Genomic DNA, 27104 nt, shown 5'->3' on the forward strand with positions numbered 1-27104 from the left:
ATGATGAGAAAACCAAGTGCTCTGTTTCATTCAAGCGCTGTTGTTCGATGTACAAGTGCTCCATGTTTTATCTGAGCTCTGTTTGTTTCATTGAAACTCTGTTGAAAAATAAACTATTGTTCTTCTAAACACCACCTAAAATATTGTAATAGGAAATAAACATATACAAGCAAAACTCTGTACTAGAATGTCAGAAGCTTTTTATGCAAATTCACAGCAATAAATACAGACATTCCCTTTGATCTATACTAGATATTTGCGAAGAATACAAAGTGCAGCTTTTCAATATTATACAGTCTCAGAAATGTTTCACCCAGAAGTCTTGTACACAAATGGCTGCTTCTAACCCAGAAGTTTTCAAATGCGTACCAAGCACTACACTTGCTTACTCCAGGTCGTTGTAGGACAGCGCTGTTGGCACAGGATCCTTCTAATGCCCATTCCCTCCCTCTGAGAGTATGCATGAGGGCTCCGTGTACTTGGCTGTCAGCACATAGAAGAGGGCAGGCGCGGGGACGAGGGCAAGCAGCGGCAGGTCCTGCTCGAGCTTGTCCAGTTTGGAAATGGAGATGATGCCGTAGGCGTGGAGCAGCCAGTGGCTGACGAGGACAACCAGCCTTTTCTTCCTGACAAGGAGGTCCTTGAAAGACTGGCAAAATGAACACAACCTTCTGTTAGCGCGCTGTACCTGATGTTTAAGGCACTTTATAGGTAGTGCACAGAGACACTGCACAAAGCCTCGGGGATTGAAGCCTTTCCAGCACATAGCACAGTTTCTCAGTAGGCCACAAGGGGGAAGTCTCACAGGAGCTTCCTCCAGCTAAGAGGAAGTCATAAAGGAAGATGCTTCAATACATAAAACACTGCTGAGACAATGCAAGAGAGCAGTCTCTGCTCATTCAAGTATTTTGTTATGAGTTTCGATACAGAAAACATGTTCACCTACCTCCACTTCAGAAGCAGACATGTACACAGCCAATGTAACCAAGGACAACACCAGTATGATGTATGGGAAGGCGTAATCTAAAGGAAACATTAAGGAAAAATGCATCATTATACATTCAGGGGAGACTGGAGGCCACTAAGCTACCACAGCACACCTACTGTCAAACGTGTAAGCAGGAAGGCTCAGCCAAACAGAACTAGTCAATGCTTCCATCTTAGGATCCCAAATTCAAGCTAAATCAAAGATCAGGTGAGCTCCCCAAACTTGAATTAATTTCTGAAATCAGATGTACTCTACCTTAGCAGAAAGCTGAATTAACTCCTGAATTAACTTCCTCTCATACCCAACTCTGTGCCTTTTTGGGAAAGGGGCGGCCTCTAGCAGCACAAGCAAAGATGAGGCAGTGCTGCTCGGAGCCTGGTTAGGACAGGTCTACTAACCAGCCCCCTGTTCAGCTCAGGCTCCTCACAACCTGCAGATACCTTAACAAAATCCTGATCCACAAAGCAAGAAGCGTCACATCCCTGCTCTCCCTCCCCTAGGCCATTTGTTACTGTGTTTATGGGTACGTTTATTAGCGTTATTAGGACAGAACTCACAGAGCAGGCCTCCTCCAACCGCCTGGAGCACCGTGAGGACAGGGAAGAAGTAAAGTGCTGCGTAAATGCTTTTAAATCGATCGGACTTTCCTAAACCACAGGCAATCTTCTTCACCAGCAGAGGGCGGAGTAGCATCATGAGCACAAGGCAGAAGGCATAGTATATGAACACGATGGTGTACCTGCAAATAAAGAATTTCTTATTTAAATTCTTATTCTGTTAAAACATGCAGTTTGCTCATCCTGCAGACTCAACTCAGAACCAGGAAATTTGGAGTTAGGTAGGGACAACCCTACGGAATTAACAACCAAAGGACATGACAGGACGGGGACACAGAGACACAACGATGGACAGACTTTGCTAAGGGAAATCGTCAAGATGCAGCAAATGGGGAAGACAAATGAAAATTTATGCTTCATAGCTCCATGTCCTAGGCTGTGTCACCTTCTTTGGTGGAAAGAAGAGACAGATCACAAAATGCTCTCTGAAATATTTATTTGTTGAGCTTCCCTGCTGCATGTTGAGGATTCAGCAAGAGGAAGACACGGGAAAAGACACTGGATTCACAAAGTCATTAAATGTTGGTGTTTCACACAAAAAACAGCTCAATGCACAAAAAGACTTCAGGGGTTTTAGTACTCATTGGTCCAAGCTGGGTACATGGGAACAATTTCTGCCACTTTGAGAAGAGGCATGGGCAGAAACAAACACATACAGAAGGAAGAAACAGCTCTGAGAACAGAAACCTTTCCACTCACAGGGGATAGACGGCTTCGTGGGTGCAGTGCACTGTGGTGATGTAATCGGGGCTCGGGTTGTAGAGCATCGTGTACCAGTCCGAAAGCTTCTTCACCTTGCAGGATCGGATGTGCAGGGAGCCAACGGGGTCGCTGACGAGCAGCGTAACAATCGCCGCAACGCTGCACTCGAACAGGGCGGTGATGTGCTGCAGCAGTGCACTAGAGCTGCGAAGGTGAGAAATTTAATTCTGTTTTATACCATTAAGGTAAATCTAAAGGCTGACCCAAAGGTGTAGGTGTGTACTGGACAGACTTCTGCGGGGTTGTGACTCACTGCGACCAAGGATAGGACAGTAACAACAAGATTCTGCTCGAATAAGAAAAGCCAAGTATTTTAAGCTGAGTGAGAGAATTCATTCACAGTATCCTATATGATTTAATGTATAAAATAACTGGAAACCAGTGTCTTATACCAAAGCTTTATGTAGTACAGATGACAGAAAATTAAGATCAAACCATCACAAGAAGTATTCTCCTAGGTGTATTGATGCAGGAATGCTGGAAGCAGGAGCTGCCCTCCAGGAAAGCACAAGGTGGCATCAGACTACAAGCACAAAAAGCAAACACCCAAGGCTAGCATAAAACACAGCCGTCCTCATCACGTCTGATACTCCACAGAGCTGAGCTATTCCCTCCTGCAGCAGCACAGCTCCCCCGTGCCCAGCCCAGGGACGCTTACACGTACACGCAGCACAGGCATGAACACCCTGCCAGGATATCAACACTCACGGTGCTGCAGTCTCAAAGAAAGCCTCAGTGAGAATAAGGCACCACACATCCCAGCACAGATAATATTGTGACATACAATACAGACAACGTTTTCACAGCTAAAAATCATTGGTAAAGATGGCACATAACCAGGCATTAAGCTCTCTCAGGCCCTTGTTTTCAGTGTTTAGTACACTTGAGAAACATTACTTCTTTAAAAAACTGCAGCCAAGCTCCTGATGGCCACATGGAGCCGTGAATTTAAATCCCTGTTTCTACAGAATTTTCTTGATGCACCCCACTGAAGTTAAGGTACATCAGCAGTGCTGTCAGGACCAAAACCTGCCATACACATTCCTAAAGAGAAAAGTCAAAAACATTCTTTCTTAGGGCCTCCGCAGGTGGCGGGTCAGTCTCATGGGGAGGGGCTGACATGAGGCACCACTATGGCCTGCCACGGGGAAACCCCATGTGGGTTTCTCTGCAGGCAGAGATGGGTGGGAAGGGCCAAGATGACTGCTGTAAATAAAAACATCAACCAACTGCCCAGGGCTTCCGTGCTGCTGCATCGGCACAGCCAACAGGTGTGGTGCTAGACAGATCAGTTCAGCATCTCAGACTACACTTGTGGTTAGTACATTTTTTTAAATACCTTTTTTTGAAGGAGGGGGATGCTAACCTCTTTTTTCCTGAATACCACTCAATGAAGAACCAGTGCAAGACCAAGGGCAGCATGGCCATGAAGCCGAGGTACAGCCAGTCATAGCGGTCGGGAGACCCCACGCATTCCCGGCAGATTTTGTTCTCGTCGGTCCGCTGGCCCCTGGGGCACACCTGCGGGAAGCACAGCACGGGGGTCACAGCGGAGCCCAACCACGAGGCGCTGCACCCGCCGGGGGCGGCCGAGAGGCCCAAGGGCAGCGAGCTGGGAGCCCCCGCACCTACCCCGCAGTCCCCGTAGGTCTCCAGGGAGCCGTTGACGGCCAGGACGGTGCGGCCGCAGTACAGCCCCAGGCAGGCGGGGTGGATGGCGACGGCTGCGGGGAGAGCACGGGCATTACGGCACGATAAATTACATTACATTACATTACATTACATTACATTACATTACATTACATTACATTACATTACATTACACGACGTTAGGTTAGGTTCGGGCCCACCCCGGCCCTTCCCACCCCGCGCAGCCCCGTCCGTACCGGAGCCGACCATCCCGGTACCCTAGCAACGAGCCCTTCCGCTTTACGTCATTTCCCTTTCCGCCGCGAGGCCACGCCCCGCCCACTCCAGCGAGCGCAGCGGTGGGGGCGGTGACACGGTAGTGGGCGAGGCTACACCCGGTGGGCGTGTCCACATCGGCGTGGGCGTGGCTACAGGCGGCGGGCGTGGCCAGAGCACATGGGCGTGGCTATGGGGCAGCGGGCGCGGCTTGGTGGCCAAGTGGGCGTGGCTTACCGCACAGTGGGCGTGGCTTGCATTGCGGTGGGCGTGGCCTCCGCCGTTTCCCGCGCTGATGGCGGCCGAGGCTGCGGGTGCCGCCGATGCGGGCAGAGCCCCGCGGCTGCCGCCCCGCTGGCTGCAGGCGCCGCCGCTGCTCACGGTGGAGATGCAGACGGGCGGCGAGCCCCTGCGCGTCATCCCCCGCCTGGAGGCGGCCGAGGCGGCGGTGGCGTCGTCCGGGCTGTCGCTGCTGGCGCTGCGGCGGCACGTGGCGGCCACCCAGGACCACGTGCGGCGGGCGCTGGTGCACGAGCCCCGCGGCCACCGCGGCATGTACGGGGCGCTGGTGGTGCGCGGCGAGGCGGCCGTGGGCGACGCCGACCTGGCGGCGCTGTTCCTGCACGGTGCCGGGTACAGCGCCATGTGCGGCCACGCCGTGCTGGCCCTCGGGCGCTTCGCCCTCGACTACGGGCTGGTGGCCGCCCCGCGCTGTCCCGAGACCACCGTGCGCCTGCGCTGCCCCTGCGGGGTCGTCACCGCCTTCGTGCCGTGGGATGGGCGGCGCAGCGGCAACCCCGTCCGCTTCCACAGCGTGCCCGCCTTCGCTGCTGCCACCGGTGGGGCTCAAGATGGTGGTATCAGTGTTTGGGGGGCTGGGGTGCTGGGTGAATCCTTCCCCGGTTCTGATGTCCTCCAGAGGTGGGATGAGGCCACCAGGGCAAGCTCGCAGAGCATGGCTGGATGGCCTCAGACTGCTCAGCACCGTGCCCCCTTCTCATCGCTCTCCCTTTCCCTGCACAGACGTGCCCATCGATGTCCCCGGTCACGGGAAGGTGGTGGTCGACATCGGCTATGGTGGCACTTTCTACGCCTTCCTCAGTGCCGAGCAGCTGGGCCTCGACGTCTGCTCCTCGAAGACTGGAGACCTGGTCAGCGCCGCGAGTGCAGTGACGGAAGCAGTGAAGAAGCAGGTAGGGCACCGCGCTGCTCTGACTGCTGCTGATTATGAAGTGCTGCCTGTGTTCACAAACCTCCCTGTGCCGTTCCCAGTTCCCACTCCATCACCCTGAGAGCGAAGACCTGGCTTTCCTCTACGGCACCATACTGACGGACGGGAAGGACGCCTTCAGCGAGGAGCCCACCACCAACATCTGCGTGTTTGCGGATGAACAGGTACAGGAACAGGCTGTTCTCGGGTGCTCCAGGCACTGCCTTTTTCCCCTTCGTACCCCAAACCTGCATATTTTGTCTTCCAGTTTGTGATATATCCTGATTTTTAACCCCCCCTGGGCTAGGAGGACTTCTCCCTAAGCACAGTATAAAGGTGAGAGAAGCAGAGCTGCTTCATCTCCTCTTGTAGGTTGACCGATGTCCGACCGGTTCAGGGGTGACAGCTCGCATCGCCCTGCAGTACCACAAGGGGCTCATCCAGCTGAACCAGAGCAGAACCTTTCGGAGCAGTACCACGGGGTCCTTGTTCACGGGGAAGGCAGTGAAGGCAAGTGCTTGGTGCTGGGGTTTCCCCCTGGCTTGAGGACTGCGGGGAAGGTGCTGTTGCTGTGGGTCCATGGAGGGGCAGAAAAGCCTTTCTGTGCCTGGATGGGGAGGAGGGAGGTGCCTGGGGGTCTTGCTTTCACACAAGCAAGGATTTTTTATTAGGCAAGGATGTAATGGTAAGACTTAGTTGTGTTACATGGCTTCACTGCAAACCCTCAGCCATCAGAAAAGGCCCGGGTGAGATGCATTTCTGATGCTGATGTAGATAAATCCACGTGGTTTATCCTCTGTGTCAGCGGGGGGTGGGTTCCTCTTCCCATTCCCTCTTCCCCAAGTGAGCGTGTTGCTCTGGGACACCCTGACCCTAACCCCTCCGCAGGAAGCCAAGTTTGGGGACTACAACGCCGTTGTAGTGGAAGTCTCAGGAGAAGCCTTTTACACCGGTACGGCCACCTTCACAATGGAAGAGGAGGACCCGCTGAAATACGGCTTCTTCTTCAAGTGACCGGAGCCTCTCGGTGACGGTGCTGTGCTTCTGCCTGCACATTTCTGCTCTGCTTCTGCCCACGGCTCGCTGCAATGTCCCAGAGCAACCCGACCAGCCTTCGGTGGCATGATAGTGCCTGCTGTGTTCTGAGATAACAGGTCGTGCTTCTCTGCTCTGGCTATTGATGGAGGTCCAGGGCTGCTCTGGGAAGCCACAATCTTTTTTTAAAATAATTTTTCACAGAAAATGGAGCTGATCTTTGGAGAGCTGTCTTCGAATTTACGTGCCTTCTCTGCTTCTGTAAATTACTAATTTCTAAGCCAGATTCCTATTAAATGCCAGCTGGAAACACTGCCTTCCCCTCTTGTTCTTGCTCCTGGAGCTCATTTCCAGGGCTCTGCCAAGCGTGTCACTGCTGGTGGGACTGCCTGTCCCTCCCTGATGCCTCTTGTTCAGGCGGCAGCACTGCTCTGCCTCATGCCCCTGTGTCCCCAGTCCTGGATCCCTTTATCCCTGCCCTGGTTTCATCCGTGCTAGAGCCCTGCCATGTCCTAGGTCTGGGCACAAACATGTGCAGAGGATTCCCAGCCTGCTGACTGCTGTGTCCTCCTCACACTGCTTCCTAAACCCTGCCCTCTTGCTCGTTTCGGACCACAGTCTGCAAACACCATGTGGTTAACTTTCAACGGGAGTAGCTGGCTTCAAAGGTTGGAGCCATTTTGACCTTTGATTGCAAACTTATTTAGTTGTGATTCTGTCTGAGCCCAGGGGCAGCTTGCCCAGCGGAGCGTGGCCAGGGCTGGCAATGAGCCCCACGAGGGACGGCCGCCGGGGATAAACCAAGCAGAGCCTGGGCAGGCTGTCACGGTGGCAGAAACGGAGCTTCAGGCCGCTCGGGGCCTGTAATTTCCTTTGTGTCTCTGGACAAAACGGTTTTGGTTTATTGGAGACACTCATGGGAATTTGCCTCATTAAATTCTTCTGTAAAGGAGAATGAGTATCTCCAGGTGGCTCCATGCAGCAAGTCAGGCTGGAAAGCTTGGGAAAGGGTAGCATGGGGAGGACTGAGAGGAATTTCTTCTGTCAAATTGAAAATTACAACTTTGGAAGGGGAAGAAGCAGAAATCCACAAGTTTGGAGAGCAGCTGCACTGCCAGCGTGCTTTTTCAAGGCTGGCATTTGGGATTTTTGCTCCAAGCTTTGCCTCTGATTTCCTGCAGAAGTTCCTCTGCCCCGATGAATCCCCTGCAGCCTGGTGTGCAGGTGGGCAGCAGAGACGAGCACAAGCACATCGTCTGTGCTTGCAGGAACAACTGGTGGGGTTTGGGGTGGGGAAGAGGAGGCTCGGGGCAGAGCTCGGTGCTCTCTGCAGGTACCTGGAAGGGGTGGGGAGCTGGGGGTTGGCCTCTGCTCACAGGTAACCGGTGATGGGACCAGGGAATGGCCTCAAGTTGTGCCAGGGGAGGTTGAGGTGGGAAATGAGGAGACATTTCTGCTCAGAGAGCAGGCAGGCGTTGGGATGAGTTGCCCAGGGAGGTGGTGGAGTCCCCGTCCCTGGGGGTGTTCAAGGGAAGGTTGCCATGTCCCCTGGTGCTTGGGGACGTGGTTTGGTGGTGACACTGGTGGTAGGGGGGTGGACCAGATGATCCTGGAGGGCTATTCCAAACTAATGATTGTAAAAGACACTAGTGTGCTTATAGCTTGTGCAAACCTCCTTTGGGATCTCTCCCCATACAAATACTCCAGCTGTCTCTCGCAGCCCAGCCCTTCAGCCATTAACCTGCAGCCTCCAAAAACCCTTCCCCGGAGCGGGGATGGGGTCGAGATGCCCATGAAGGGCAGCAGGCTGGGGCCCTATAACCGTGACGGGGAGCGGGGCCGTGAGGGGGATCGGGGCCGTGAGGGGGCTCCGCGGCCATGGGGCCGCCGCTGCCCCCGCCCCCGGTGCTGCGGGGCGGGCCGGGCCGGGCGGGTTCCCCGGGCAACCATGGGCGGCCGGGAGGACGTCAGCGGCTGGCGGCGGCGGGCGGGCGGGCATGGAGCCGCTGGCGGCGGTGGCCGAGCCGGGCAACCTCTCCCGGGGCGGCGGCAACGAGAGCGGGGAGGCTGCGGCCGCCTCCGGGGCGGGGTGGTCGGCGGCGGCGCTGGCCTCGCAGGCGCTGGCTCTGCTGCTCATCTTCGCCCTGTCGGCGCTGGGCAACGGGGCGGTGGTGCTGGTGATCGCCCGGCACCGGCAGCTCCGCACGGTGACCAACGCCTTCGTGCTGTCCTTGTCGCTGTCCGAGCTGCTGGGAGCCCTCCTCTGCCTGCCCTTGGCTTTTCTCAGCTTGCTCAGCCGCCCGCCCGGCGCTTGGCTCTTCGGGCAGCGCCTCTGCTTGGCCTCCGCCGCCTTGCACGCCGGGTTGGGCATCGCCGCCACGCTCACCATGGCGCTGCTCTCCTTCGACCGCTACTGCGCCATCGTCCGCCAGCCCCGGCACAAGATGGGGCGCCGCCGTGCCGCCCAGCTCCTGGCCGCCGTCTGGCTGGCAGCCCTAGCCCTTGCCGGCCCTTGGTACGGGCTGGCGGGCGAGGGGCGTCGGGAGGCACGTCCCGGGGCGTACCGCTGCGTCTACGTGCTGCCCTGGGGCTCCTCGCGGCTGGGGCCGCCCTACGGAGCAGCCCTCATCGTGCTGTGCTACCTGCTGCCCTTCGCCCTCATGTGCTTCTGCCACTACAACATCTGCCGGGCCGTGCGGCTGGCTGAGAGCCGCGTGCGGCCCCTCACCACCTATGGGCACCTGCTGCGCGCCTACGGGGAGATGCGCACGGCCACCACCGTCCTCATCATGATTGTCTCCATCATCTGCTGCTGGGGGCCCTACTGCATCCTGGGGCTGGCCGCCGCCGCCGGCCGCCTGCCCTTCTCGCCCACCATGGACGCCGTGGCCAGCGGGATGGCTTGGGCCAACGGGGCCATCAACCCCCTCATCTACGCCGCCCGCAACCCCAACATCTCCGTGCTGCTGCGGCGTAGCCGTGAGGGCGGCTACAGGACTAGGAACAACGTGGCCGCCTACCTCTCGGCCCCGGGACGCCGGCCGGAGCCTCGCAGCCGGGCTGAACGTGTGCGGGAGCGCTACGTCAACCGGCACAGCGCGCCCCCAGGCAGCGCCCCGTCCTCCTCCAGCCCGGCGAGCGGGGGAGAGGTGGCCATGTGGGCCTGCAAGAACCCAGCCGTCCTCTTCTGTCGGGATGGGCAGCCGGACACCGTCTCTGAGGCCGCCATGCAGGCCAAAGCGGACACTGTGGACACCAGCCTCTGACAGGGTTGGGGTCCGGGATGGAGGCGTTGGGCCCCGTGGCTGTCTCCCTGAGGACGCAGTGGGAGCCCCAGCTCTTGCAGTGCTTTGCAGCCAGGCTGCCGGGAAAGCGGAGAGACGGGACCGCAGGAGCCATAGTGGGATTTCTTCTCCATCTTGCGAGCTCTGGTTTGGCGACCGAGCCTCCAAGCAGCGAGAGATCCCAGGGAAAGGGTGTGCCCCTTCCATTTCAGCAGGCCTGATGCACTGGTGATAGCTGCTGGGCCCAGCCAGCCCAGGAGTTTGGCTGCAAGAACAAAGCAGCCATTGCTCCAGTCCTGCAGCAAGCGCCAAGCTGAAGCTGGGGAGCAGACGCACAAACACAGCCCAAACCGACGACCGACTGTGTGAGCTGTTTGTTAAGTGCCAAAACAGCAATTGAAAGCTGCACACTGGCAGCTGGAAGACACTCTGAAAACACCACACTGTGAAAACCGCATCATGGCAGGAAAATGTTGCTTTAACCCATTATACGTGGAAGTGCCGAAAGTCACAAAATGTTGGACAGGCTAAAAAGTGATCTGTGATGATGATATTTTCTTAAACTCCCATGCATAACAAAACAGTAATTGTTGTGACAGACGTCTACGGAGAGGGAAGATGTGTGATACTGGGAGGGAGGGAAAGGAAGATTAAACTTGTCAGCATTTCAGCAGCCTTTTCTTTTTCTTTACAGGTACAGTCAGCTTAAAATACTATGAATGTGAGAAATGAGAGCTCTTCAGAACTGAGGAAAAGGGTGTGGGTGTAGACTTTGGTATCACTGAGCTTGTGCACAAGGTGTACGCTTTCTTTTTGAGCTCATCAGAAGTGTCTCACATCTCTAACAATTTAACCGTGTTTAGAGGAGCCATGCAAGAGAGGTGAGTATCCAAAGGAGAGGTAAAGCAATGCCACGTGTTCTTTGTCTGCTTAAGCATGTGAAAATGTGTATATGCAGAGAACAGATATCATTGCACCAATGGCAGCAATCTGATACTGGAATGTAATATTTAAAAACCAGCTCTGACACTGAAACAAAATGAAAATTACACCAGAAAGGAAGTGCAATTGCACAGCATAAATTCGTATGAATTTATCTGTATCGTTTATTTTTGCCCACAGGCTCAGAGGCCTAAAGCCTTAAATTAGTATTTTGAATCAGAACCTAAGATTGTCCTTCTTTATCTTTGCTGGAGTTAAATGTGAAAGACGGGCAGTGTTTTTCTTGTACTGTCTTTAAAAATATGTTACTGTTTTAACAGCTTTTTCAACTGTTTGTGACTCAAGTTAACATACAACCCTTATTTTGCAACTGAGACAAGAAATAAATTGTCTTTTATGCAGGACATTAAAGTGTCTCAGCCTGGCATCATTCTCAACCCAGCCTTGAAAAGGGAACTTCTCTTAAAAAATTGCTAGATGAATGAGTAGACAGAAACCTAATTGAGAAATGTGACCTGATTGTTTGTGAACTTTTAATGCAGCCATTTTTTATGCTGTAAGCATTATTCTAATCCTCTTTCTGTGATGCTCCTGAAGTCCACAAGGAAAAGATACGACCCGTGGATACCTCTCAGTACTCACATTTTGCCCTGTAGATCTTGGATTTTGCAAGTTGAGCAGTGCTTTTGTATGGCTTCAGAGAGAAGCCGGACTGCTTTCCATGGAAGCTGTTTGACAGCGAGCAAACACTGGTGACTTGTTAGAAGGGCAGCACAGGAACTGCTTACATTTTTGTTTCTCTGGCCCGCCCGTCTGCAGCCAGGTATGGCTCAACAGCTCCAAGAGCTTTTGCCTGAGTCCCGCTAGTTACTGACACGGTAAGAGCAGACAAATTAAGGGATAGTTCTTGGCTTAAGAAAACAAGGAAGGTGAAGGTCCAGCACTGCTGTTCTTGACTGTTGGTGTGCTGTCCAACATTAGGCTGCATTAATCTTGCTGCTCAGTGGCCCTGAAAAGGGTGGTCCTGCTCCAGCCACTCTCCCAGCCCAGCCATCCCTTGCTGGCCAGCTCAGGCACTGAACGACAGAAAGCCATCGATTCCCTTTTTTGCATGCTGGCCGAGGTTTCTGCTGATTTCGTGCCCTGACTGGCTTACCACAGGTCGGAGAAGCAGCCCTGTGGCAGTTGCTTCTGGCAAGGGACAAGACTGGGACAGCCAGGACTGAGGTCGGCCATGAGGCATCGCGGGAGCTGCAGCAGGAGGGAATTATCAGGGCTTTCTAGGAAGGTGGAAGTGCTGCTGGAACAGCACGGATTTCCACTTATTTTTAACAAGCTCCGGCCAGTGCCTGTACATTAGTCTTGCATGTGCAGAGCTCAATGAGGGCAGCTGGCCTTTGAGCTGTCCCAAATGGCCCTTTTCTGTTAAACACTAACAGTAACTTAAACGCTGGGGCATAGCAAGGGAAGATTATTGACCAGATCCATTTTCAGGGGCTGATACAGAGCTGGTAATCACAGCACGGTTGGGTAATTTGGGTACCTGAGTCTCTACAGCCACATTTTTCAAAGTGTGATTTAAGAAGCATAACCAAGGGGTGAAGCATCTTAAGCCACAATTGAGAAAAACACCAACACACAGAGAGCACATGCCAGAGGTTGCAGGTTGCCTGCCAGAAGGGCACTTGTGCTGCTGCCTCTCTCCAACGGCACGGTGACGGGGAGATCTCAGCCATGCTAACCCAGCCCATGGGCTAACTCAGCCCATCGTCACAGCTCGTTCCCAGGGAAGAAAATGTTGCAGGAGGTGGCTCCTGGCCAAGCCACTATGGGGTCATCAGCTCCACACCTCTTACATGCCCGTGCTGGTGTGACCCCACTTACAGCTCCCCCTTCTTTGGGCTGGAGGGGCACCCAGTTGGCAGCGAGACGCTGGGGGTTTGGACAATGCAAAAGCAGCTTTGAGGGGCCAACCCTCCAGCCATGGCTCAGCAGTCCTTCTGTCCTTCCTCCTCCGTTGAGGTGAGGCTGGGTGCAAGGCAAGCCATAATTTTGTTTGTACAAGGGCTCTGAAGGGAATTTGGGACACCTTTTAGCACTCCAGCTCAAAAATTGTGTGGGCTATTCAGTGCAGTACAGCCAGCATTAAAGAGAGAGCAATTCGCATGGCTTGAAGAGCAGCTCAGCCCTGGATAGCAGTGACAACATTCATCTAAGTCAAATCTAAAAATGCGTCCTTAGGCTCCTTTGTCACTCAGCCAGCACTTCCCAGCACCCTCACCCTTTTTAAGAGTGCCATATTATTTGTGCATGCCACTGATCTGGCCTATGCATTACTTCTAAGAAGGGAAACGTTAAGTCTTTAGGAATGGGAAGCATTTACAGGGTACCGTTCCAACTAGAGTCTGGAAGTTTTGCCATTGATGCAATCATCGGATTCATTCATGTCATTACTTCCCACTCCCTCCCTGAGCCCTGGATGGAGGCTGCATTCAGAGGGAACGCTCCGTGTACAGCTGACGAGCTGCAAGCAATTAGCTTGGCAGTGACAGCCTGATGGGCTCTAATAACTGATAGCGATCAGCAGAACGGGGATGAGATCCAGCAGCCCTGCTCCTTTCAGCACTGGTGTTGGGTTGTGTAGCCAGCAGATGCCAGCAGAGCTCTGAGCAGCCAGCGCAGCCTTTCTGCTAATAAGAAAAACCTGCTAATGAGATCGATCGCTCTGCCTTCAGGACTGCTGTGCCCGAATTAAGAGCGAGGGCTGCAGCAAATGCATGGAAAGGTCTACGTTTACCCCTCTGGAGCTTTAGAAGGTTTGTCACGGAGGCTGAAATGAATAATTCAGAAAGCACACCAGAAAAGCAGCATTTTTAACAGCCTGTGGAGCTGCACACACTGCAGCCCTGATGCTGGCAGTGCCTGGTTGATCAGAGCTGCCTCTTCCCTCTCATCTTGGTGCTTTTAGTTGGTGGCTGATTATTAATAAATGGCTGCTCCTCTAGGGCTGCTTGCAGAGCAATACACAGGCACATGCTGGAATAAAATGGTCCCAAATCCCGCAGGAGGAATCACAGGCAATGGGACAGGCTTGGGTAACCAGGCAAGCACCACTATGGGAAGCAGGAGAAGCGACATGGAGAAATGAGCTGTAAATCCCTCCCTGTGGCACAAAATGGATGAGTTTAAAAAAAAATAAAGCGAAAATAGCACAAGACCCAGGGCACGACACCCAGGGCCTGCATTGGTCTGGCTGGGGAGTGAGGGGTGCTCTGCTCTGCTCAGCCAGAAAGACCCCAGGAGGGTTTGGCTGAAGCTGGAGATTTAGGAAGGGGGGGCTCAAAGGGGAAGGGAACACCTGCATGATGTGTTCTGGGGAGCTGTGTATGACCCTACACTGCTTTCACTCCTGGTGAGGGTGGCTGTACCACTGCCCCGTGCCACGCTGGTGTGGGCATCATGGCCCTGTGCTCAGCTCCACGCTCCAGTTCTTGCTCAGGGATATTTTTTTGGCTAAGCCCTAGCCCCAGGCTCTTCCCGTGTGATCTATAATATCGACAACCGAAGACCAGTCTGTGTTTTTTTCTTTTTCTGCACGGATCCTGGCACCCATCCTGCCACCCTGCCTGCAGGGGCTGTGCTGGTGCTCGCTGCGCAGGCAGACACCAAGCCCCGGGGCCTTCTTCGGGATGTTTGGGCTGGGTGAAGCAGCACAAAAACACGCCCGCAGGCTTGTGGGGTGTTTGTGAAAGATGAGCTGGAAGCAGCTACAGCTCGGCACGGGAAGGAAATGTGCTCTGAGAGGAGCCATTTGTTTTCTGCTGTTTCTTTCCTTGCTAGCATGGAGCTCCTCCAGGCTCAGCTGCTTTTGAAATGACAGGCGTTGGCAGAAGCCCCCAAAACAGAGTGAAAGCAAAGAGCTGCAGTCAGGGAGCACACAGACAGCGCTATAGCACGGCGTGATTTTGGGGATGACATTTTGGGACGTGATGCTCCTCTGGGGGAGTCTGGGAGGGGAAGCGTTCAGCATTTCGAGGAACGTTCCTGCTTCTCGCAGGGGCCGCAGCACATCTTGCTTAAGGCAGCAGGGTGAGAATTTCAGCAACACCCCTGCAAGCTGGGGAGCTGCCTGTGCTATGCAGAACAAAACCCTCGGAGGAATCCTGCAGATTAAAAACCCTCAGGGTCACGGATATGCACAAAAGCAGTAGGTGGCTTCTTCCAAACACCCTCACCCAGCCATTCCCTCACAACCTCGTAAGTGTAATTTGCTTACTCGACCTGGCAACTGCTCTCAGCATCAGGGGGAAAATGCCCGAGTAACCAGGTCACTAATTTCTCTGGCGCAGTCTGATGGGCTGTGCTGGTTTGTGCTTCCCTGACCCGCTGCCGGGCTCAGCCTGGTGCATTTCACACAACATTGGGCAATTCGCTGCCCAGAGGTCACATCGTGCTCTCAAATCGCCCATCTGAATTGTGAACGCTTTCCAGAAAATGTAACTCAAACAGCATTCATCTCCCCTGCTATTAAACGGGGAAGATTTGCCGTAGAAAGCCCATCTCGGCTGATTGCTTCGCTCCGAGCCCTCCAGCCCTGCTGTCCCGCGGCCCCGTGCTGTGGTGCACAGGCAGGAATGAGAATATTGGGCCATGGGTCAGTAAATGAAGTTGGAGAAAAAGGTAATTTAGTGACTGATCATCACAGAGCTCCCCCAGAACCAGGAAAATGAGCTTTAACGCCGAGCTCATGGTACCTGACAACAAAATGCAAGGAGAGCTGGGTTTTAGCAAGGGGAGGCTGCTCAAAACTGGCTCCCAGCACAGCCCCAGCACTGGGACAAGTCCTGGAGGTAACCATGGTGGAATTACCCTCACCATTTACCATGGCATCGCTTACCAGTGCCATCCAGATCACCCACAAAGGCGTTTTGAACTGGTTAATCTTGCACACGCAAGCACTTTCACTGCACACACTGCACAAACCAGTGCTCAGGTGGAGGACAAAGCGGCAGCAAAGCCCCACGTTGTGACCTATGCCTGTTTGACTCAGTGAGTGATGAGGGGTAAAATTAAAATTATCCCTCCTCAGCTGCGTTGGGGGGTATTAAGGTGTAGCATTTTTGACTGTTGCATGGCAGAAAGGCACCAGAGACAGCTTGGGCTGGCTGTAAAACCACGTGGCGTGGCCAGTGCCAGACTCTGCTGGTCCCCAGGCTCTGCTGGGCTTCCCTGCTCACCTGCACCAGACTTATTCAAGGCTAAAAATATAAAAAAAAAACTCAGAGGTTTGGGGCCAGAGCACTTCTGGTTGAAATGGGGCCATCTCCTTCTCACAGGTGTTTGCAACCCCAAGCACCAGCCTACTCACACCTTTCCTCCAACACCTGTCCCAAACCTCAAATAGCCCCTTTTTTCCCCCAAATATTCTGTTTTTCTCCCATCCCCAGCGACACTGAGGAGAGGCTGCTGTGCTGCTCTGCACAATAACTCGTGGCTCCGTGCTGAACACTCACTGGAATCGCTTTTCTTTATTGCATATTGCCATCTTAGAAAATGTACAGTCTCATGACATTACACAGCATTTCCCTCTAGCTAGCACTAATAACATTCTTGCACCTAACAGACTACCTTGGTCACTACGAAGCTACTAAGCTCCAAGACATATATTTCAGTTTACAAATTATTATGGATTTTTTTTTTTTCATTTTTGGCATTATTAAAAAAAAAAAAAAATCATCTTTAAAATACACACCCAAGAGAAAAGAGTGGCTACTTACACCAGCACCAATCTAAAAGTAGTTTTTGACAATGGCACATGGAATTACCTGCACACAGCCTTTGTATTTATATATATATCATCTTTTTCTTCTCTTTTTTTTTTTTTTTTCTTTTTTTTTTTTGAAGAAAACAAAGAAATGGCAAACTCAGCCCAACAACGAGGCTGCTGTAAAACAAAACAACAACAAAAACCAGGTCTGGGAGGGCAAGAGGAAATTTGTCAGAAAGGCCCCGGTGGGGCCGCGAGGCAGGAGCAGGGGCCGGGACCCCAGCAGGCGATCGCCCTTCCCCATCCGACCGCCTTGCGAGTTCGACGTGAGAAACCATTCCTTAAACCATCAGAGGCCAGACTTTTTTTTTTTTTTTTTTTTTAACCTTTTTCATCTTTTTGCTTTGTTTTGTTTTTAAATCCCCCTTCCCCCCAAGTCCATTCCCTCAATTGTATCAGCCCCGTTTTTTTTCAGCCATAAATAAAAAATATAAATAGAGGCACTTTAGTTAAGGAATAGTATTATCATTACCTTTTGTCTTTATTTCCCCCTCCTTCTGAAAGCAAAGTGCTTATCTCCACCTGTGAACATAACCCGCAGGTTGCGCAGCTGCTTGGAAACGAGGTGCTGGACTTTTGCGCTTACCTGCTTGATTTATTACTGCTTTAATGCTACTCAGAAAGTCTTTTTTTTTTTTTTTTCCTTTTCTTTTTTTTTTTTTTAAATCTACAGTGCGTCAAAAGTTGCAATGAAGAAAAGAACAAAATGGTAAAACCACAGCTCTTGACAACTCTGTTTAGAGTGATATTTCACAGCTTTCACACAGCACGCAGACCCCGCGGCCTTCAGGTGCTTAGAACCATATTTTTTATACAAATTAGTTTAAACAGCACTTTCGCTATACAGTACATATAGTTCACTGACACCCCATACCCCATCAGCAATACCGATTATCTGACAAAAAAAAAAAAAAAAAAAAAATTTTCAAATAGTGTTAATATCTAGTGCAACAGGGACAAACTCATCTCTCCACAGGAAAAAGAACAAACAAATAAAAAAGGATCACAAAAGTATTGGTGGTATAAAAAGGTTTTGTCTTGTTTCCTCAAAAAACACACCACAAATAAATAAAAGCAAAAAGTAACAGTCCTTTATATACTCAGCATAATTTAAGAATAGAAATGTTAATATGTTAATGGTGTTTACTTTTTATTCTCCAATTTTTAATTTTCTAAACCTTTAAATTATTACTCCCTGAGAGTTTTGAATTCTTTTTATTATTTTCTTTTTTTTTTTTTTTTTGGACTGACATTTTACAGGTAGTTCTGCTTACAAATTTGCAAGGACATTGAACAGCAAACCAGTCAAAAAAAAATAGGACACCGCGAAGAGACACGTTTCTTGGCATCGTTGCTTCTGGTGTCCATCAAAAAAAGAAAAACAAGAACAGAAAAGAAGGCGGGCACAGGTGTGAGCCTGCGAGTTTTGCTCCGGCCCCGTTGTACACCAGCTGACCTTCCGTCCTGACCAACATCTACAGAGGATACAGTTTGTCCCATTGAACAGAAAGCAAGAATAAAAATTACAACACGAAAGTTTAATGCTCCTCATCGCATCTGAGAACCAACCCTTCCCGCCGTCTTGGGCCAGGAAACGTTATAAAAGTATAAATACACCTGGGTGCTGTGTGAGCGATAAGCACACTCGGGGAACCTTTTCCTTTAGCAAGGTAAAAGGAAAAGAAGAGCGTTTCCCAAAAGTGATGGGAAGAACAGCATCACTGGGAGCGCTCGCGGCACCGAGCGTGGGGACCAGCACGTAGTAAGCACAGAAGTGCAAGTTTTGGGAATAACCACGACAACGAAAAAAACTCATCAAGTCCAGTCAACTTAGCTTTCTCCTCTTTTCTGCTGGGGTTGTGTGCAAGGCGTCCCAGCAAATGGCCCCGCTCAGTGCCCGGGCATTGGGGCGGGAGAGCGACGCGGAGCAGCTCTCCATCCCCTTTATGGACCCCCACGAGGAAGGCGGTTGTCTCTGTGCTCAAGTCCTCTCTTTCTCCACGGACGTGACATTGTGCTTGTGCCTTGGGAGAGGCACTCGTCGAAGGGGACAGAGGGGAGGGGACGAGCACCCTCAGGGATGCGCAGCTCCACCTGACCGACCGTACTCGTGGTACTTACACACACACTCGCCCGCAGGGAGAAAGAGCGTGCCACTGTTTCGCTTGGAATCGCAAGGCAGTATAACGAAAAAAAAACAATAATCCTAGCCACTTCAAAAAAGACTGCTAACCAGGTTTCTAAACTCGTGGTTTTCATTGTTTTCCGTCCCTTCCGCCGCTCAGAAGTTGAGCTTGGTGACGGGCCGCTCGCGGCCGCTGTCGGCCAGCTGGTTGGCGATGCGCTTGCGGTTGCGCTTCAGCTTGGAGAGGTCCTTGTCAAAGACCTCGCCCGAGCGCAGGGCTGAGACGAGGTCGTCGAACTCACCGCCCTCCTCGCCGCTCTCCTTCGCCTTCCTCGCCTTGCGCTCCCGCTCCCGCTGCTCCTTCAGCTGTCGGGGAGGAAGGACAGCTCGCTGTCACGCACGCACCCGGAACCCCAAACCATGAAATGACAGTGGTTTCCCACCCGTTATTTAACAAGCAAGAGCTGGGTGCTCTAAGTGTGCAGGAGCACCTTGCTTGGCCACCCATGCTCCCCGTGCCACCAGGGGATGGCACAGCAGGGCTGCTGTCCCCAGGTGTCCCCCGCCAGGCAGTGCTGGACCCATGAATGTCTGCTCACCTGGGCCTCCATGCGCGCCCGGCGCTCCTCCTCCTCCTTTCTCCTCCTCATGTTCTCGTTCTCCTGCTTGGCCTCCGTCACGGCTTGAAGGAACTGATCGAAGATGCCGAAGAACTCATCAGGCTGTATTTTGTCTGTGTCTTCTCCAAAGTACTTCACGGCCTTGGAAAACTGGGGAGAGAGCAGACAGGAGGCCGTCAGGCTGAGGGGACACCCACCACGCCGTTGAGACCCCCATGGAAAGCCTTCAACCTGATGGAGCAGAGAGGAACGTGTCCAGTGGTTGGACATAACAAAGAATGGAATTAACAGCAGGACTTTGATTAGTCAAACCTCAGCTTAAGCATGACATGACCCATCTGACATCTTGTTTTCTGTGCATTAGCTGACCTTTAAGTCCCCCGGAGAGGTCCTGCAGCCCCCTCTCCCAAAACACCGACCCTTCGCACCTCTGGCTCTGCTCAGCCCCCTCGAGCCCCCAGCTCGACTTCATTAACCACGCAGTAGTAAAAGCAAGGAAGCAAAATATTGTGGGACTGAAGACTGAAGACATAAAACTAATAGTAAACACGGCAGGGGAAGGGAAACTCGCACTTTTAAGTTTTCTTTGAAGTATTTTTGGGGTATTATTTATCATTGCCACATGCTCTGCTATTGAAACCAAATGTGTTGGTGAAACTTCTAAGACATTTCTGCCCAGGCTCAGACACAGCACTGGGCAGGCAAATGGGAAGTTTTCCAGCCTTTCGTGCTGTTTGCACACCATTAGTGTAAGCGAGTCAAATAAGGTTGTAGCAAAGGTCAGGACAGGAGATCCACGCTCTGCTGATGGGTCCCAGTCCCCAAGGAGCCCACAACTCATCCTTGTGGGCTGAAATCCTTTGTTCTCACTTCCAGTTTGAAGGAGACTCTGTGCACAGAAAGTTCATTAATATGGGCATGGCACGGTCTGGAGATAAGCAAGCTTTAAAGAAAAGGAAAACAAAATCAAAGCACAAACAGATTTCTAAGTTGCTTTAATTTTGCTCTGCGGACTAAGCCTGCCTGGATAATTAAGTTTTATTTTCAGGGGTGTCTCAGGCTCTTCAAAAGACATTTAGGGCATTTTCATTTCTTTGTTTATTTATGAGACTTAGCACTTCAGGATGCAAGGGGGGATCTGAAAGGTGCCCTGTATCAATCAAAACCATCAAGTTTATTCCTGTTGATTTTCATTAAAATACTGATGTTATCTGCCATTTCTCAGGAGATTCTGGTGGGGGAAAAGGCTGAAAATGTTATCCTCACGGGATATAGAATTTATAAGATTATTAAGTTTCTTCTTTCCTAAGAAAAAAATGATAAAACGATTTGAACATGTGTTTCAAAAATGAAGAGCTGGTGCATTTTCCACAGCCCATCCCATCTGACGACCATGGGAACAGCCATGCACTTGCTTCAAAGTAGGCTTTGATGGGTTATGGGGGCCACGACCAGAGCTTCTCCTCCAGATCCAGCCAATGTAGGATGACACAGCTTGCAGACACTTGTCACCATCTCCTAACTCACTGCAGGCAAGATCTGCCTGGCTGCCACCACCAATTCTGAAGGGTGGCCTCACCTCAGGGTGTAGGCACGGCCTCAGGAGGGCAGTGGTCACTCACAGTGCCAAGCACGGGTGGTCTGGAGGACAGCATCAGGTCAGCACTGGTGCAACCAGGGAGAAGGAGGTGGTGGCACTTGATAACTTGATAAATTCTGTCTTTGGAGAGGTAGCTCATGCAGTGGGATAAGGATGGGACCTCTCTGTGTTGGGTTCTCCCTGCCAGTTCAGTTAAGATGAAAGCCAAAGCAGGGAGGAGGTACTGGAAGCCAGTTCTGGGAGGGTACAGAAACCAGCTGCATGCTCAAAGAGGGGAAGCAAAGGGTGCCTGGGAGTCACAGATGTCAGCTGATGGCTACCAATTTGCTTGGATTTTAGCCAGCCTGCTGGGAAGAGAGGATGATGTGGTGAGAAGTCACCGCATGTGGCCCTTGGTGGCTGCAAAGTGCTCTGGGGAAGCTGAACCTTTGAAGCAGCATCTCTACTAAGCAGGCCTGGAGCTGGCCTCAATTCACGTCTCTGAGCTCCTCAGAAACAGTGGAAGAGCAGGGCTGTCCCTCCCCTGCTATCCAGATCTCAGGGAGTTTGGTGCCCTTACCAGCTCTTTTGCTTCTGCCAGAAGATCTTCAACATCCGAGAAGCTGAAGCTGGCTAACGTGATGAACTGGCTGACGACAGACACAAATTTGTCTCCCGTTTGCTGAACTTGAGACTTCTGAAAGTCCAGCTCCTTTGGGGAAAAAAATAAACAAATCTGGTCAGGCCCTGGCCGATGGGGGACACAAACACCACCGGCCTCCATCAGTGCTGTTGTGTGTGTGCCCACGACAGTGCCAATGGTGCCCCCGCACCGCTGCTGCCTCCTGCCACGCGTGAAAACCTCAGATTACCCCATTTTACAGTATCATGGCTGCTCTATGCTTTTGAGGCCAAATTGTGCAGGAGAGATGCTAGGAGCAGCATTATCAGCCAGACAGCGAGTCCTTCAGGATACCTCCACTGCTTCTTCACCTCTCCAGGTCAGCTGCCCAGCCCCAGCCCCTGTCCTCCGAGGTTTTCCAGCCAAGGAGACCCCACAGCACATCACAGGTCCTGCTCCATGCACGCTGTCATTCGATTTACTTAGCCTCCCCTGGTGCATCAGACACAAACCATGCACATGCCCAGCCGGCCCTGGGAGGACAGGCACACATGCAGGGCAGGAAGGGAGGACCAGATCTCTAGGAAATGTGATAAAAGCAGCTTTGCTGGGAGCCCCCCCCCGCAGAGGGATGCCGTGGTGCTCAGAGCCAGGCTGGACTGCATTTGATTTAAATAATACTTACAGCCTCCACCGCTCTCAGGCCGCTCCTCAGCGTGTTTATTTCTTTCTCCAGCTCAGTCATGCTGTTGGAAACGGCAGGACGTCAATTTTCAGCCTTCCCCAGCACATTCTACAGCTCTCCCACCACCACGACCGTGCTTTTCCACTGCAAAGACCCCGGTGCTGCAGACGTTGCCTCCTGTTTGCAGGCTGGCGTGTCTCGAGCAGCAAATCATCCTGACAGCCTCGCAGCGAGGGCAGCTGCCTATCCGAAAGTGGCTGCAGCTGCTTGCTTTAAAGCGAAGCACTTTTCTGGGCTTTTAATCAAAGGGGCTGTGCTAAAACACCCCGAGCAGACGCTGATGGTGTAGCGGAGCAGGCGGTGGTGGGATGGAGGATGGGGCGCTCCTCATTCCTGCCCCTGCAAGGTGCTGCCTTGAAAAGGCAGCTCTGTGGGGCTCAGCCCCAGGAGCTGGGAACAGGAAGGCTCAGCAAGCTCACCAGGCACAAGGAGGGCTGAGGAAAGCTCTCAGTGCCAGCAGAAGGTAATTGTGAGCGATTTTTGAGGGAACCACGATTAGGCGAGTACCCCCCAAAGCATCCTTCCTACCCGACGGCCTGGAGCAGCAGTCCTTAACAGCAAGGCAATAAAGGGAGACAACCCAAATAGAGAGAAATAAAAATAAATCGTGTCTGGCGCTCAGGCTGTTTACACAAGGCTCAAGCCCCCAGCGAGCTCTGAGCTCGAGTGCTTACGGGTTTCTACCACCACGTCTGAGCGGCAGCTTTCTCACAAAGACTCGATGACCACAGGCTTGACGTCTTTCCAGGGGTGTCTATCCTAGGGCTGGGGTCCCTGGAAATGCTGACGCAAGGTCACGGGGCAAGTGTTCCTGGCAGGTCTAGTCTGGGAAAATGAAGTTTTGGGAGCCCTGTGCTCCAGCAGTTCATTAGCAGCGCTGGGATCCACAGAGGCGGCAATCCTGCTTAACAGCTGCAGGGCTGGGGGGAGTTTAGGGTTTTCCAGAGGGCTCGAAACTTTTTGGTTTTGCTCTAGATTGGACCAAACCCAAATCTTACATATGGTGTCCGGTTTAGAGCAGAACCGATAAAGTTCAGGGAAAAAAAAAACGAAAAAAAAAAAAACCAAAAACCTCTTTCTGCAGACGTTTTCTTTCCCATGCCTGTATCTGTACAGCAGCTGCAGGGGCACGAGCACGAGGAGGAAGGTGCCTGCAGCAGCCGGGGAGCGCACCCCGGGGCCACCTTCCCACCCAGCCTCAGCTGATGCCTGCACCCAGCAGCCACCCATTCCTTGGGCAAATATTTCGTCTAACCCTTACAGCCGAAAATTACCGTGTTTTAGACACAAAATTATTGTGTTTTAGACATGGGGATGCTCGCCTCCCCAAATGTTTTTCACATCACAGATGTGCAGCGAGCGAGCCGCCCTTTGCTACAGGAGCACTTTGAATATTAAAAAGACCTGCAAGCCACCTAAAACTCCTGGCATGTTTGCTGTCACCTCTAAAAAGGTGCCGTTTAAGGCCTTTTTCATGTTCATGGATTATAAAGGCGAATGCTCCCAGCCGCACGCATGCTGCCTGCAGAAATGTAAGATCTCTGACTCCTCGTCACGGGCTCAGATCCCCGGGGGCAGCACAGCACGTCCCCTCCTGCTGAATTTTAAAGCTGAAATAGAGCCCCCATTGATTTCGGAGGGACTTAAGCACATACTTGAGGGCTTTGCAAAGCACCAGCAGATTCCTCGTGCACTTAACCCCAAGCACGTGTTTAAGGGCCGTGCTGGATGGGGGCCTCTCCAGACGGCAGCAGCCTGCTCTGAACAGGTCACAGAGAGGCATGCGGGGTCTGTAAGCATGTTGTGGACACCAGGAGCTCCACGTTGGTGGCAGAAGAAGGGCCAGGCAGGACCCCTCCCAGCAGTGCCCCACACAGCAAAGCCCCCCCCAGCGCACGCAGATACGCAGCAGCCCTTTATCTGCAGCCACACCACAACCGCTTCCTACCAGATTACTTGACGTGCCATTAGAAATTAATTAAATGCTTCTGCGGTGAGATAACAGCAGGAAACGGCTGCTGCGAGCAGCTCTCCTCCCTCTGCAGGCTGCCTGCCCTTTAGCTGCGAGGGCTGGGGTTTAAAGCCACAAGGTGATGCTTGCTGCAGCACCAACTTTGTGCCACTGCCTCCACGGGTGCTGCAGGTGAGTGCAGGGGCACGGGGGTGCGATGCAGAGAGGCAGGAGGCTGAAGCAGGAGGAGATGCACCCACCGCGGACCAGCACTGCCCCCCAAATCCCTGCTTACTTGACTTTGGCTGCCTGCGGGATGTCTCGCAGCTCCTCGTGCAGGCGGAGGACTTTGGGATACTTCTTCTCAACGATAGTGATGAGATAGTGCAGAAGAGTGATGTTCCTAGGACAGGGGAGCAGCGAGGTTAGCGTGGTGCTGGTTAAATCAGCAGGGGCCCAGGGGAGGTGCCCTGAACATCAGCATCCCCTTCCTCCATCCTTTCTGTTGATTTGTAAGGCCGGGCAGGTTTAAGACCTGACCCAGCTCCCCTCATTCCATGCACAGAGCTCAGCGGGGTGGACACTGCAGTGGCTGTGGCAGCTTGGGGTGGCTGCAGAGAGATGAGCCCCGGGACCCTTCCTCTGGCCACTGAGCCATGGCACAGCAGCTCCTGGCTTCTCCAAGGGGAAGAAACACTGGGAGGAAGATCCTCCCCTCCACCCTCGACTGCCCTTGAGCAGCTCAGAAAGGAAAGCCCCCATCCAACCCCATAAGGACCTCAGCTCAGTTCCTTCTAAACCTTTCACGCTCCAAACCCAATGGTTGTGCCATCGGACGTGCTGGCTGGGCAGCAGGAGGGAAGGGATTCCTCTCACCCCCCTGAGTCCCCAGGGCAGTGCTGACAACCCTCTGCATTCCCCCAGCAAGACTGGAGCCTGCAGAAGCTACCGAGGAGGAGGAGGAGGAGGAGGAGGAGGAGGGCAGGGGCTGCTCACTTGTCAATGCTGGACTTGGTGTCCGCGATCTTGTTGAGGCTGGAGATTTTAAACCCGAAAGCGTTTCCCCTCTGCCCTTTGTTCATGTAGTTCCCGAAGGCCAGGACCACCTCCAGCAGCTGCTGGAGGCTGCTGCTCTGCAGCACCGCCTTGGAGCCGGCGCGGATGGCTGCAGGGAGAAAGGTGAGGGACGTCACCTGCCACGTGCCGGGAGCCCTGGTGGCCAAAGAGAGGCCACCAGCTCCCTCCCTCCCTCCCGCTGCATCCCTGCCATCTCCACGGGGAGCAGCCAGCAGGCTGGGTGACTTGCCTTCCACCTTGGGCTTGACTTCTGCAACTCTCTCCGCAAACTTCTTCTTGAAGTAGAGGGACTGCAGCCTTTGCTGGTAATGGTTTATCCTGCCAGGGGAAAGCAGAGGTGTGGGCTGAGCTTTGCGTGCTCCAGGTGGAGCTCTGCTGCTCAGCTCTTCACAGGTGGACTTAGAAAGCATTCCTGAGCCACAGTGATTAAAAAATAATGACCATGTTTCTCCCTGAAACTATGCTCGGATGGGAAAAAAAATGACAATTGAAGCTGCACCCGTCACAGGGCGGATCCTGGTGGCTTCTTGAGCATCATGACTAAGTTACCCTGAACTCTGCAGGTTCAACAAGGGCATTTTTACACCCTGTTGGTATGAACAAACAGTTCATTCATGACCACTCCTGAGCAGAGGCTGATGACATCCAGGCTCCCCATGGCTCTGCAGTGAGGTGTGGCTGGAGGAACCAACGCATCCCAACCCAGCCCATTCCTGAGCAAGTTTGGGATGGCTCTGCTCACGTCAGTTGTATTTAGGCTAAACAAGATCTCACTTGCAAGCAAATGGCAGCCTGATTTGTGTTATTTGGACCAGGATCTATGGGAGAAGTGCTCACAGACAAGGTCACAGACCAGGCTGATGTTGTACTAATTAGTGGTGACAAAGCCATCACACTCAGTTACAGACCACAGGGCAAATTAAACAGCTATGCCTGAAATATATTCGCATCAGCATGCTGAGCTTTCCAGAAGATGACGGCACAGGAACAACATTTGGGCAAGAAACTGTGAAGATGGAAGGTGACCTGCAATGGGAAAGCTCATTCTGAGCATCTTCCAGCCCCAAGGGGCCTGAACTTCACAGCTCTGCCCTGCCTGCCTTTGACACTCAGCAACCACACGGTGCATCGCCGTGGGATTCACTGGCACGTTTCTCAGGGAGAAGAGGAGAGCTTCTATTTTTGATCTCCTGGAGTGATTTTGGATTGGAGAACTCTCTGACTTTTCAAACGAGTGACTTGCTCCAAGTTCAGCTAAGAAATTCCTTGGAGAAAATTTCAAACAGCTTCATGCTCAGCTGGATTTCGATAAGGAGCTTCAAGATTTTAAACCAGCACCCCTGGAGGATGTGCATGCAAAAGATAAGGTTATTCATTTCTCAAGACCTCTAAGTCTTCAGTGACTGCTGCCAGGATCAGGAAGAACTGACATTTGCTCTCTGCCTCATATATTCTTGTGAGCCCCAGGGACGAGTCATTTCTGGAAATGAGGAGGGACTTACCTACACAGCAGGGCAAAATTTACATACATCAGTCTTAGGTATTCGTTAGGATATTGGTGTGGAGGGGAAAGGAGCATCGCAGTGGCACTGTTATCATTCAAGCAACACTTCCCACCTGGACCACGACACGGATGATGCACTGCTTGGCAGAGCTGGGCCAGACTGAGCTTTTCTTCCCCAGGTGAGAGGGGAAGTGTGTCAGGAGATGCCCTGGGATCACACCACCTCCCGAGAGCACCCACCTCCCATCCCTCACCCTGCTCCACCCAGCTGCTGCTCATCTGGGATGCACAACCCTGATTTGGGGAGCACA

General features: G+C 52.6%; 4 protein-coding genes across 7 annotated transcripts in view; 2 read left to right on the top strand and 2 right to left on the bottom strand.

The window, feature by feature from the left end:
• Window positions 1-183: 183 nt before the first annotated feature.
• Window positions 184-4411, bottom strand: JKAMP (JNK1/MAPK8 associated membrane protein). Of its 2 annotated transcripts, none has more exons than XM_084520906.1 (7): window positions 4254-4411; window positions 4000-4091; window positions 3734-3888; window positions 2305-2511; window positions 1546-1727; window positions 947-1023; window positions 184-649 (listed from the first exon to the last, which is right to left on the bottom strand). In XM_084520906.1, exons 1-7 carry the CDS (start codon window positions 4264-4266, stop codon window positions 431-433), a joined length of 945 nt encoding a protein of 314 aa, XP_084377032.1. In that variant the 5' UTR covers window positions 4267-4411; the 3' UTR covers window positions 184-430. The 2 variants fall into 2 exon arrangements, with proteins under 2 accessions (XP_084377032.1, XP_084377031.1); XM_084520905.1 differs by having other exon boundaries at window positions 3707-3888.
• Window positions 4412-4570: 159 nt separating this feature from the next.
• L3HYPDH (trans-L-3-hydroxyproline dehydratase) lies at window positions 4571-6827 on the top strand. Its single transcript, XM_084521691.1, has 5 exons — window positions 4571-5111; window positions 5296-5465; window positions 5545-5667; window positions 5855-5996; window positions 6375-6827. The coding sequence occupies exons 1-5, from the start codon at window positions 4661-4663 to the stop codon at window positions 6494-6496; spliced, it is 1008 nt and encodes a 335-aa protein (XP_084377817.1). The 5' UTR covers window positions 4571-4660; the 3' UTR covers window positions 6497-6827.
• A 1687-nt stretch (window positions 6828-8514) lies between these two features.
• GPR135 (G protein-coupled receptor 135) lies at window positions 8515-11147 on the top strand (the record flags this gene model as incomplete). Its single annotated transcript, XM_084520907.1, has 1 exon — window positions 8515-11147. One exon carries the CDS (start codon window positions 8515-8517, stop codon window positions 9781-9783), a length of 1269 nt encoding a protein of 422 aa, XP_084377033.1. The 3' UTR covers window positions 9784-11147.
• Window positions 11148-16245: 5098 nt separating this feature from the next.
• DAAM1 (dishevelled associated activator of morphogenesis 1) overlaps window positions 16246-27104 on the bottom strand; it is an 84511-nt gene continuing 73652 nt past the window's right edge. For all 3 annotated transcript variants that reach the window (XM_084520910.1, XM_084520908.1, XM_084520909.1), the window contains 7 exons: window positions 25519-25607; window positions 25209-25377; window positions 24508-24615; window positions 22202-22262; window positions 21475-21606; window positions 19295-19465; window positions 16246-19061 (listed from right to left, as the gene is read on the bottom strand). In XM_084520910.1, coding sequence (XP_084377036.1) covers window positions 18852-19061; window positions 19295-19465; window positions 21475-21606; window positions 22202-22262; window positions 24508-24615; window positions 25209-25377; window positions 25519-25607 — 940 coding nt within the window. In that variant the 3' untranslated portion in view covers window positions 16246-18851. The remainder of the gene's footprint in view (window positions 19062-19294; window positions 19466-21474; window positions 21607-22201; window positions 22263-24507; window positions 24616-25208; window positions 25378-25518; window positions 25608-27104) is intronic.

The sequence above is a fragment of the Aythya ferina genome (genome assembly GCF_964211825.1).
Source record: "Aythya ferina genome assembly, chromosome: 5".
Classification (NCBI taxonomy): domain Eukaryota; kingdom Metazoa; phylum Chordata; class Aves; order Anseriformes; family Anatidae; genus Aythya; species Aythya ferina.

What these genes read in the sequence shown, in the direction of transcription:
- L3HYPDH (XM_084521691.1), top strand. Translation starts at nt 4,661, where the DNA reads ATGCAGACGGGCGGCGAGCCCCTGCGCGTCATCCCCCGCCTGGAGGCG. An exon ending in CGGAAGCAGTGAAGAAGCAG is followed by an intron (nt 5,466 to 5,544) that starts GTAGGGCACCGC and finishes TGCCGTTCCCAG; the next exon opens with TTCCCACTCCATCACCCTGA. An exon ending in GGGGAAGGCAGTGAAGGCAA is followed by an intron (nt 5,997 to 6,374) that starts GTGCTTGGTGCT and finishes CTCCGCAGGAAG; the next exon opens with CCAAGTTTGGGGACTACAAC.
- JKAMP (XM_084520905.1), bottom strand. An exon ending in CACGAAGCCGTCTATCCCCT is followed by an intron (nt 1,728 to 2,304) that starts GTGAGTGGAAAG and finishes CTTTATTTGCAG; the next exon opens with GTACACCATCGTGTTCATAT. An exon ending in GGTTGGAGGAGGCCTGCTCT is followed by an intron (nt 1,024 to 1,545) that starts GTGAGTTCTGTC and finishes TGTTTCCTTTAG; the next exon opens with ATTACGCCTTCCCATACATC.